The following is a 12,354-nucleotide window of genomic DNA, read 5'->3' on the forward strand; positions in this document are numbered from 1 at the left end:
GTGTGGTACTCGGTAAAATGGGTTTATTTCAGTACGAATTATGTTTGACTTGTACTTCTAAATGATTACGAATGATATATTGCCTTCGGTTGACATCTCTACACAACGATTTTTATTATAGTTTTAATGTTTCTTAAGAATCTACTACATATTTCGACTCTGCTAAAGTAGTTAAGATGCTTAAGGCACAGTCCATTACGTGGTGAAGTCAGTAACATAATATGTATACAAATTAGCAGCCATATCTGTTTGTTTCGAACTCTTAAAGAGAACCACCTGAAGATGACCAGTTAGGATTGAAGCATGTGGTGGATTTTTATAAATATTGAAACTGTATTAAGAAAATTGTTGTGTAGACGGACTGTAAACCTAATGCTCGGCACAAAACATGTTGTATCCCCTAAAAACTCGGAATATTATTATAAAATTCGTAAGTTCATCAGCCTGTGATGATATGTAAAGACAACGGACCTGTAACAACCTAACTCTTTAGCGTGCAGGAGTAGGTGAGGTCGTTACCCGGAGATGTTTTAGGTTACAGAGACTTCTACTCACTTTCTCTGATCCAAAACGGAGATCGAACGTGTCGGGTGATAGAAAATTCTTCTGACTTCCAAACGACTAATTAAGTGACTGACAAATGAACTGACAGACTCAATGTAGGAGAATTTTTCTTGAGAAGTTAACACACTTATTTTTAAACCGGAAGTTCATTACTGTGTTCACACGGCCCCGTCTCTACGTCATAGTTAAATCAAGTCGACATCATCTCAATCTGTCTTTAGGATACGTTTTAATATTATCCTCCCACCAACCCCAAGATGTCCTAGTAGTGTAGTCCCTTCACATCTTCCAGTCAAAATTGTGTATTTATCATGTACATGCGTGCTACATACCCCGTTGAGGCGAGAATTTAGATTCTCGCGACGGCGAATATGAAGATGACTTCTGGTATAATGCACCGTGTAGTCTGGTCGAAGTTTAACGACTTTTCAGAATTTCTTGCTTCCTCCATCATCAGGGCGACCGTCCACCAGAGACAACACGGCGCAACATTTCAGAAGACGGCCTTCTTCTTGCACACCGCGTTCTCATCTTCTCTGATTTTATTATCTTAATAACACGAAGTGAAAGTACAAATATGTAACTTTTTAATTCTTTTCTCTCTGTTGTCCTGTTACTTTCTGTCTTTTATGTCAAAATATTCTCCTCGACACTTCGCTGCCATGCGTCTTAAACCGGACAGCTGTCACCACAGTGAATAGATTATGGGCTGGATGACCTGGGTTCATTTCCCGGCAGGAGGAGTTTTGTCTTCTCCTCTACACCACTTCTGCGGCTCAGCCAGCCTCTTGTTCAGTGGGTATCGGGGGTTGTTTCCCCGGGGTTAAAGCCAACGGGGTGTGAAGTTGACCAGTCACGATCATCTAGTGCCGAGTTCAGAAGATGGAATCATACCTCCATTTTACATACATCTGTGTGATATTGTGTTTAATGAAGTGCCAGTGACAAGTCTTCCCTCGTTTTACACATTCTGCTGTTGTTCTCTTAGAGTCGGTTTGATTGGCAGGCCTTTTAAAGCAGTATTGAAAGTTGGGGTGTCATTATAAGGCAGACGGTGAGTTAGGACATGTGCCAGTGGTTGAGAAACACCTGTTATGATCACAGAATTTTAAAAAGACTAAGAGACCATGAGCGCATTCCTTACTGAGTAACCGCATTATATCGAGTGCCTTTCAAAGCTATTTATTTTGTCTGAAGATATCTGGTGACAGAAGTATCGTTAAGGACAAAATTGTCCTGGTTCTTCACCACATTCCTATACAAAAATCAGAGTACAAAAGAGCTTTGTTCATGTTATTGACGTCATATAACTCGATAAGCATGTATATAGAATTCAATTTAAAGTTGTATGGTATGTTAGGTATGCGTCACTTCAACGCCACGGTGAATTATCCTTCGTGACCGATCATCAGATGTTACAATGCCACGCACTGTAGTACTAAAGTTCTCAGACTGCGTCGGCCATGTCAGCGCGAGGTGAAATAAGTTTGACCTGGCGCCCTGTTCATTGTACGTTATCCAGACAGGCTTTTCGTGTTTTTACTCTGTCTCTCAAGGCAAGTGTTAGGATATTAAAGTGCAGTAGACCATAGTAATTTAATTTCCTGAGAGTTTCAAGTTCAAGGTATCATCATATTTTGAGATTCTACCTAAATAAACTTGTAGTTGATATACCGTCGTTAAATAACTTGTGAACTGATGAAGTGAAAATGTTGATTGTGGCTGTATTATGTTTTTATCAAAATTATCGATAGTAATCGCGGAGAGTTTTAAGGATTTCATCTAAACTATTTCCGTGACAAATCAACTTTCTGAATTTATCCTGCAAATTACGTTTTACTCTCTCCCGTATTGATTCTCGCAGAGTTGAAATGAGTACCCAGATTGCGGTGCACAGTTCCTTGGATTTTACATTTTTCGTTTACGTTGAAATTGATTTTTTACATAAACAAGTTAGTTGTGTGCAGAATTATTCAGCATTGGGAAATGCACTACATATTATGACGAAGGTAATTAGATTTCTGTTATACAGTGCGTTCATTGATAAATTGAATGCAAGTGTCAGTTCCTGGCTCTCAGCTGAAAGGGCATGACACCGCCAATATTTTCTCGACACGAGCTAAGTATCGTCCTATAAAAACAATGAAATCAACTTACTTTTCCATAGCAATTCCAGCCTTTAGCCAGAAAGTGACAGTTGTGTCCAACTTTTTGGTTACATCTGCACCTATTTAGTTCACGTCTCTTTGTCCAGGTTCCCAAACTGTACATTTATACCCATTTCTCATTTTCCGATGAGTGGCTCAAATTTTTCCTATATTATCTTCTTTGATTTGATCAGAAGTCAGAACTTGGTTTGCTGTTGCCGTGTGTATAAGGGAAGCAAGATAGTTCGGTTCATCTTTAGCTTGCGCTGGATTCCAATCCGGAGTGGATCTAACAAGAGCACAATGGAGGCTAGTGCATCGCCATTTTAACTGGACTTCGGGGCAGTCCACGTGTGTGCGTGTCGACTGAACGTGGTGGAGCTTCAAATTGCTTGGTCATGCTAGCGGGAGAAGAATTCTGTGCGGGGGGTACTGAACTTAAAAGAAACACGAAACAAATCCAAAGCACAGAATTAAAAAAAAAATAACATCGCGTTGTAGAGGTTCAAATTACAACAAATTCCTAAGAACACTGATGTTAATATTTGTTCCATGAATTAAAAGTATTAATTTTTGTTAATTTAAAACATTATAAGTATTGGAGTGGACGTATAACATTCTTGACCTCAGTGTTGAATTAGGTAAATGTCGTCCCACGATTGAAAATTTCCATCATTTCTGGTCTGGAGCGTTACCACTACATCAGGTCACTGAATTTTTAGTATGCTAATTTGTCGAGGACCGAAAACTGAATGAACTCACGAGTCTGTGTATCTCCTGTTGCGAGGTCTTCCTCAGCTGCATCATTTGCATCTCATGCTGCGACCTGAGATCAGAAGATTTTTGTCGGTCCGCCTGTAGCGCCACCTGAAGAAAGACAGGATATTAGTCACAATAAAATTCATCAATTGAACAGATAGTATACCAATGCTTAGGCCTTTGTTACAAATATGACATATCTCCTCTCCACCCAAGCGCCTACATGGCGTATAGTGGGACAGCTTTACTTTACCACTTGTGCATTGTTAATTGCACAGGAATAAATGAAGAGAAAATATTAACATTCAGAATGTTGCAACAGAATGCTTATTCACTTTAGAGTACAATTCGCCTAGCTTCCCCTAACCCGATATATATTTCCCCAGAAAAGAGGTGCAAAGTTAAATCCAAGTTACTTTACCTGCAGCCTCTGCTCCAGCTGTTTGTTCTGCAACCGCTGTGCCGTGACCTCCTGTTGGACCTTTTGAATGTCTCCTCCCTTGGCGCCGCTTTGCTGGGAATCGCTGGCCGCACAGCCAGCACGGACGGCGTCTCTGACCTGAGACTTGAGCATCTCTTCTCGATCTTGCGCTTCTGCGAGCTTTTGGCGCATTTCTGCGTCTTTTTCTTTCAGTGAACGTATCATTTCGCTGTTTAGAATCTTCGTGATGGCGTCCTTTTGGCGCTGAAGTGCTTCCTCGTGATCCCGCTTCAGTCTGTCAGACACACAGACACATTAGCCACAGGAACTAGTTTTCTGACTAACCACAGACGAACAACAGTTTAAGTTGAAAGGCAGAATGACTACGGACCAAGACATGGGAATGGCATGGAATCGAAAATCGGACTTATCGAACGTAACTCGATGTGCTATCTATTTCACAATGACTTCTGGTACCCAACTCGTTCTTCAGAAATGTTAGTTATACTATTCTTTTCATAAATCAGACCTCCGCCTCGGGTTTGGTTCCTACACAAATATAGGGCGTGCCTACAACTGGTTAGACCATTGATTATGTAGTGTGATAGAAAATAACAGACGTTTTGGAGGTGCTTATTGCCTCCATCATCAGGGCGACTCGTCTGTCAATTTCTATCAGACTACACTAAACAACATCCCAGTCATATTCACCATTATATACGCCAATACAGAAACAAAGAAGAATGTGTTTATTCCGAATTATAGTTCTCACAGTAACCGAGATCCCGTACCTGGACTTGAGGTCACTCAGCATGTTCGTGTACTTGTCAACCTCCTCCTTACGTGCTGCGTTTATCTCGGCCGCCGTGTCCCTCCTGAGTGCCCTCATGGCTGCCCGTTCGCTGTCGAGCGCCGTTCGGGCCGTCGCCATTTCGTCCCTCTGCTGTGCCAGCATCGCTTGCAGCACAGACACTGTCCTCAGCTCCTCGGGAGATTCCCGCCAATTCTTCGTGCGGGTCGAGTTCGTTGTCGCGGTCTCTTCCATCGCTGACGACTTCCTGGGTCCACCGGCCGCTCAGATTCCTGCACCTGGAACAGACCTTTCCATGCATTAACGTCATCACGTCACCTGGTCGCATGATTCATTGTCCTACCGAGGTCTATTGAAACGCAGCTGGAAATCGAATCTTTAGTTTCACCAAGTCATTGATACTCTATTGATAATTAACTCCGTGGAACACAGTCCTTGAGAAACTAATAGTCACTTAGTTTGTCAAGAAATTCCCTGAACTTTATGGAACTTTTTTCCCACATAGTCCTATAAAGTGATCGCTTCCTTTCTACGTTCTATCTCCATCATGCGTGCTACATGTCCTATATATTTCATCCCCCTTTATTTTGTTATCCAACAATATTTAGTATATTATATTTACATGGAAAGGTATTTTCTTCTTTTATTTAAAGAACATTTTCTTACTTATGACATTTATTGGTGCTAAATTATTTTGGGGGAATACAGTGTATGGGCGTATAGGTGATTATGTATCGGCGTAACTGCCCGTTCGGTCACCGTCGTGTCTTACGCTCGTGTAACAAAGAGTTCATAGTTAAACTGTTTTGTTGAGTAATATCCGTCATTTTCTGCAATAGTAGCGGCATCTAGAAAGCTGTGGGAAGCGAATTGTCTTATATAATGGGCTTACTATATTCTTAACAAAACAATTCCGCTATTGTTACTCCCCTGCAGTTACTAAGCAACACATTCCTGGTAGTATCGATAAGAATTCAGCGAAGATTAAAGAGTCGATAAGTTCTCTCTTTTGGCGAGGTGCAGTTTCGATGCTCTAAACATTTAGCAATGCAGGTTTTAATATCAATCGTACTTCTTAGAGAATGTGTTTATGATATTTCACCAGGTTAATCTGTAATGCAAACAAGTATCCTACTTTGATCCGCGGACGTTTCAGTAATTTATTTGCCACTTATTGCACGCAACATCGTTTGTTCTTAGTTTATGCAACTGCTTCGCGTTGTATGTGATGAAACAGTAACGATGCTAAAATAGGCAATCCTTGCCTACCAAGGTATTATCCCAACATGTCTGGAGCGACTGAGGAAGACTACAAAGACCAGAGTCAGGACAGTCGGTCTACAGGCCGAGACTTGAAACTGGGGCCTCCCAGAACGTGTTAACCATTCGAACACGACGTAATTACGGAGGCACAATGTAGTCTTGCTTGTGGAACAGAGGCGTATGATTTCAGTCTGAAGGCCAAACTTATTTGTGTCTTACGATCTCAATTGTCTCGGACTGCACATGCGTTGTTTCACACGAGAAACTGAGGCGATGTTTTAGGTTATGCAAGGTACTTCAACCAGGACGACATGACACGTCACGTAGTTGGCTTATTTAATGGTATTTCATAATCCACGGGCGAAGATAAGCACGCCCCGTAGGTAACTAAATTTAAATACTGAAATATACGGGACTGTAACTCTTGGGGCTGTCACCGCAAGGGAAGAACATAGGATGTTTAAGAAGAGGGTGCTTGGGGGAATAAAGTCTCGCCTTAAGAGGTAGGAGGTAACAGGAGGACTGATAAATACATAATGAGGAGCCAGAGATTGGATAGGGGGCTGGGCGTGGTGGTCCTGTCTCTGCTGGGAATCGAATAACTCTACTGACGTTACAGAATCAGTATATGTATTATTATTATTATTGTTACAAGATTTGTTATCTATTAATATAAATAATATTATCTGTATCTTCAAATTCCAGAAAAAAATATTTTATTTTATATTTTAAATGTTACGCTAGTTCTTCGCGCTGTGCAGTTCAGAAACTGAACGGACTGTTCTAATGCTTTCTAGAAAGCAAGAGAGAAAGGAGAGATATTTCAAGAAATAAAGAAAGAAAGCAAAATAGAAATGAAGTCGGAAGATGAAGGGAACGAAAGGTACAGAAGCTGAAATTATGCATTACGCAGTCGCTTGAGACTATGACGAACAGCAGAGCTGGTGTTTTAATTTTCCCGAAAGAAGACACCCTAATTATCAAAGTAATATTCAGCCGCTTCAAGAGAGGGGATAAAATCAATCACGACCCTGCAGTCTCCTGTAATTAATTTTGTTTCCAGCGGGGCGTCGGCTGGAAGCAACCGTCATATACAATGACGCCACGGCTTATTTTTGGACATCCTCTGCATTTTGGCAGGTTACAGCAAGGAGATCGTAGCGTGCGAATATCCGACTGTTTGTTGAGACGTAACTTTGTTTTTAACACTGCAGAGCCAGTGATTAAGATTTTCAGGAGGGTGTGACAGAAACATTTGTAGAAACGTTAAGGCTTTTAGTGGGCTAGAACGCCTAGGCACCCACACACGCAAACAGTACATGAAATTGCATACATTTTAGTTGGAAAACATGAAGAGAAGACACCACTTGGGAGACCTAAACTCAGATGGTAGAATGTCAAAATTAATATCAAGGAAATAGGCTGTGAGGGTGCTGAATGAATTCAATTGGCTCAAGATGTGGTCCGGTGGAGGGATTTTGTGAACACGTTAATGAATCTTCAGGTTCGACAAGGGGTGAGAAATTTCTTGTCCAGCGACTATCAGCTTCTAAAGAGGGAAACGGTTTTATCCGTCCGTGTTCATAAATTTTATTTTGAACTTTGTTCAATTCAGACATCACATTTTTCGTTGTGGTTCGTGGAAGTGTGTACATTTATACATCAGCGCGAACTTGACTAAACCGGCACTAATTTAGCATCCCTGTCATACATGTGTAGGAAGAATGCAAAAAAAAACTTGGCATTTATATTAGGATGCCGAAAATTAAAACTTTGTTTTTGCAGTCACTGGCTACTTTCCCATGTTGACTCATGTCTGCATCATCATCATCGACAAGCAAGTTGATATTGCGGTAGTTATCCAAACTTATATTCAGGATTTACCAGGTTCGAATTTTAGCCCGGTTATCAGCTATACTGACTTACACTTTGCGTGCATTTTCTCAGTCTTTCGGGACGCATGCCAGGGTAATATTTCGAATCATACCGCGGTTATTTTTCTCCAAATGGTTACACAGTCACCATTATTCCCATCTTCCAATGTCATTTGTCAGAACTTTTTATTCGCAGAATGCTGTTGTCCTCACAAAAACACTCATACAGCCTGAAACCAGAGCTTTATTAAGTGACGGCGGCGAGTATGAAGACTGGTAGAAGTTTACCGACGTTTCAGAGGTCCTTGTTGCCTTCATTACCAGACCAGGACCACTGCCTCACACATCTTGTCCAATTCGTTACTCATTGAGTATCATTCGATGACAGTGTCATTACGTAAATTACAAATAAGAGAAATAAATATCATTTGGGAGGCCTTGGGGTAGGTAGGGCGATAATATTAAGATAAATTTTAAATAAGTATTGAGGCTATGGACCGGGTTTATCTGTGTTAAGATAGCGTTAAGTGAACACAATAAATAACTTTTAGATACCATAAAATTCATTGTATTTTTGACTGAGCGACGTTTCGAAGGATAAAGAGGGATTGTGTTCCACAAAGTTAATCAGTGTACTCTAATTGGATCACTGTTACACATTCTTGTTATGCCAGCGTTTATAATGAAACCCACTATCACAGATAAGTGCCCATCTCATAAAGCTTCAGCAAGAAAATAGAGACCCTTATTTCGGTGTTCACAGAATGTTGTCAGGTTTTAAGAGCAATAAGTAGTTAGTGTAATAGTTCTACTCATTGCGTAAAGCTGATAAACCGACAAGAGAATTTTATTTGCAACAGTTGACAAACATCTCACAATGCGAAAGAGTAATAAGCTATCAGGCTTTCATTCTGCACATTCTGAAATTAGCGAAATATATATTAAGCAGAAACAATTTCGCCATTTTCAAAATTAAATAATATAGTTCTACCTTAGTTTCTGGAACGGAAGATATGTGGTGATTTTCTTAAGGGGGGTAGACCCAGGAACACAGCCGAAGCAAGCAAACAGAGAGAGATCCTGCCAGAAATTGACTGGCCACAAAATTAATGGGATTCGTAGAGGCAGACTTAGTAATTCGACCAGCTGCCGCTAGATGGTTGTAACGTACAGAGAATATTGCCAAGAACCTCGGCAACCTAGAATCGAGTTTCACGCGTTCTGTCTTTATTATAAGCTGTTTGCACGAAGTTCATATTGTTTCAGTCGAGCCTGTATTATGCCCATGAGTATTGAAGTTTTGTCCGCCGACAAAATATTGGAATTTAAATTGCCAGCTTTCAACGTTACATAAAATGGTCACGCATCTTTGCATGTGAAAACATTAGTTTTATAAATCTTTTTCCATTGATCATTGTTATGAGCAATGTTTATTGGTGCCAGATATTAAGCTCTCTCAATTCATTGTGCAAGCCGGAAAGATCTAAAATATTTCATGAACATCAGAATGGTTGTGATGAAATTGAACAAATTTGTTTTCCTTGAATGTACATGTCCAATATTTCAGCACAAATGTGACAGGCCCATTAATCAAACACTTTCCATTAAGTCCCCCGCAATATAAAAATATATAAAATAGACTATATTTGTTTGACAGATGCAGACATATGAATTTACTAAACACGAATTAGGTGTTCATCAATTTGAACGTACTGTATTATCTGTGACAGCGTCCGATGTTGTTTTGTTATTTATTTGTATACGCGTTGTCTATTAAGCACGCTGTAATGTGGTTTTGGTATTGGAAGTCTTGTGAACACGTGGAGTAGAAGACTCTGGCATTGGTATTTTCACTTACAGAAGACAAAAGTTCTGTTTCTGTATCAAGTGTCTAGATAAGAGTTACTTAGACATGAAGAATATACTATTTTCTGAGTGGAGTAATACGAATAATGGTGCATTTCTCATCCGTACAAACCAAATGTTTCCGTTTCTGAAGAGCAGATGTTTTCTGTTAAATGTTGTATGGCTGGTTATAATTTTAGCTGTGTTAGATGTTCATCTGTGTTGTTCAGAGCAAATACATACAGACTTGGCACAGAAATTATTGGTCCCAAACGATGACAAATTTCGTAACCTTACCCAGTTGTTTGATCGTTGCTTTGACCATAATCATCGCCTGCTGACGGTCGTCGTACAAGGAAAATCGTTGCCGGATTCAGTTCTTTGTCACATCCACAGCAGAAACATGTCTTATCCTGTAATATTCATGACAAATGACGAATTTGAAGCGGAAAATGGAAGATTCTCCGAAACTTTGCACCAGTCGAGTGACACGTTTATACTGTTTGTGGACAAAATGGATGAAACTGAAGCCGCACTTAATAAAATCAAATCATTTCCGTTATGGAACGCAAGAGGAAGATTTATGTTAATAGTTTCACATCCTCTTCGAAGTGTCAGAAGAAACGTCATTGAAGAAACTTTTAAGAGGCTATGGGCAGAAAATATTTTACAAGTTGTTCTTATCTGTCGGTTCTCTAGTAGTGATCAGTGTAATGAAGACAGTAAAAACTGTTCCGCATTAACATTGAACCAAGTAGTTTTAACTTACAATCCATTCAGAGGTATTACTTATAACAAAGACATTTCAAACATATGGCCCAAGTCTAGCAATTTGGACATCTTTTTTCCTAGCTTATCAGATTTGCATGGTTATCCTCTGAGGGTTTCGATGTTTCCTGCTACCCTTAGTGTTCACCCAGTACTAGGACCTGATGGACAAGTCGTGAGCTTTGAAGGTTATGATGGTCATACAGTGACATCTTTAGCACAGTACATGAATGCAGTACTTGTATTGTTACCTCAAAAGGACCGTGCGATGTTCGGACAAAAATTTCAGAACGGGACCATCACAGGAACAATTGGTGATGTGGCTTATGGCAGAGCTGACATTGCATCTAATTCACAATATATCAAAACTGAAGGATTTGAACTGGAGTACACATATCCACATGATACCAACAACCTTTGTTTCATAGTACCAAAATCAAAACGAGTTCCTCCGTTCAGAAACATGTTCCTTTCATTCTCTTGCAGTGTCTGGACAGTTTTGGCTTGTGCCATGTTTTTGACACCGCAATGTTGGTACTGTATCCGCAAATACGGACGCATCTCTGTAAAGGAAAAGACCAACAACATTACAATGAATGACGCCTTCTTCGATATATTTCGATCTTTTATTTCAGGAACTTTAAACACAGTGCCGACTTCGGTCCTAGAGCGAGTATTCATCATAACATGGGTACTGGTAGGAATTATTATAACAAACGCTTTCCAAGGCTCATTCACCAGTTATCTAGCAGTACCCAAATATCTCCCAGAAATCGACTCTCTTCAGCAACTTGATCAATCTGGACTTGGAATATTTGTATCACCTTTAGTAAACTCGTATATGACTTTGGACATAAATGATGAAATTATGACAAATTTGTGGAGAAAATTTAAATACGACCGAAATTATGGCTTGATTGCCGATAGGGTGGCTTGGAAAAGAGATATGGGTGCTATATTCAATGAATTATCTTTCAGTTATTATCTGAGAAGCAGTCGATATGTCAAAGACGGGCGCCCTCTGCTTCACAGAGTGAAGGAAAACATACTCTCCATTTACAGTGTTTATAGTGTTCCAAGGCATTCGCCTTTCTTGCCTAGATTCAACGTTATTATCAGTCGACTTGTTGAATCAGGGTTGCAGATCAAATGGATCAGTGATTCTTTGCATCAAGCAGCGCTGGAAGGGGAAATTACCCCTGTATCTAGTTTCCAGGCAGCAGAGCCTGCCCCTCTAAGCCTAACTCATTTACAGACCGCTTTCTACATCCTTGCCATTGGCTTACTCAGCAGCACACTGGTTTTTATGTTACCGTTCAAGTGAAATCAGACATTTTAACTCAATGTGCACCGCTGAGAATCAGAACTGTAGCCTGCTGTGATTGAGCGGAATTATTTTAGCTTTTTCAACACAACGTTTGATAAAAACATACATTTCTTCGTTGAAAAAGATGTCAGCCTTCTGGGTTGTAGCACCGTGTAGTCTGGTAGTTTACCAACGTTTCAAAGTTTCATACTGCCTCCATCATCAGGGCGTCTGCATGGTGCTACAACCCCGAAGACAAGGAGGATTACTTATTTTACTAATGGTTTTAATTTCAGATTCTGAAATTAATATTTAGTTCTTATTTCTCTTTAGCTGCAAATTTTTTTATTTGCATATTTCATTCAGTATTTATAAAATGCTTTCAATAGGCACCCAAACAGCATTTTGTCCTGAAATGTTTTTGAAACAACAGAAATATATCCACTCACTTTATAAACAACTCAGTCACATTAAACAATTTACATTATTTCTACTATACTCGTAACCCCAAATTTGGATATGTGGTGTGAATAAAACCGACAGAATTCAACATTTTGATTTAATAACAGTACTTACAAATTGTATTTTTTTGTTTT

General features: G+C 39.8%; 3 protein-coding genes across 11 annotated transcripts in view; 2 read left to right on the forward strand and 1 right to left on the reverse strand.

Moving 5' to 3' along the window:
- LOC110829825 (PFTAIRE-interacting factor 1A) overlaps window positions 1-8,953 on the reverse strand; it is a 51,361-nt gene extending 42,408 nt beyond the window's left edge. For 5 of the 8 annotated variants that reach the window (XM_087344652.1, XM_022063954.2, XM_087344651.1 and 2 more), the window contains exons 1-4: window positions 8,831-8,952; window positions 4,683-4,980; window positions 3,892-4,186; window positions 3,474-3,578 (exon numbers count right to left, since the gene is read on the reverse strand). In XM_087344652.1, the coding sequence (XP_087200778.1) occupies window positions 3,474-3,578; window positions 3,892-4,186; window positions 4,683-4,936 (654 nt within the window). In that variant the 5' untranslated portion in view covers window positions 4,937-4,980; window positions 8,831-8,952. Of the gene's footprint in view, window positions 1-3,473; window positions 3,579-3,891; window positions 4,187-4,682; window positions 4,992-8,830 lie in introns of all 8 variants that reach the window. The other 3 variants (XM_087344653.1, XM_022063956.2, XM_022063953.2) reach the window with 2 other exon arrangements.
- Window positions 1-12,354, forward strand: part of LOC110829829 (uncharacterized) — a 64,088-nt gene that overhangs the window by 47,476 nt on the left and 4,258 nt on the right. The window lies entirely within an intron of this gene.
- LOC110829827 (Ionotropic receptor 85a) lies at window positions 8,977-11,955 on the forward strand. The gene has a single exon (XM_022063959.2). The coding sequence runs from the start codon at window positions 9,752-9,754 to the stop codon at window positions 11,774-11,776; it is 2,025 nt and encodes a 674-aa protein (XP_021919651.2). The 5' UTR covers window positions 8,977-9,751; the 3' UTR covers window positions 11,777-11,955.

Source organism: Zootermopsis nevadensis, unplaced genomic scaffold (assembly GCF_977971745.1).
Source record: "Zootermopsis nevadensis isolate Lab colony 2312 unplaced genomic scaffold, Znev_1.0 Znev_ptg000008l, whole genome shotgun sequence".
Taxonomy (NCBI): Eukaryota; Metazoa; Arthropoda; class Insecta; order Blattodea; family Termopsidae; genus Zootermopsis; species Zootermopsis nevadensis.

Coding starts and splice junctions, on each gene's coding strand:
- LOC110829827 (XM_022063959.2), top strand. CDS start 9,752: ATGAAGAATATACTATTTTCTGAGTGGAGTAATACGAATAATGGTGCA.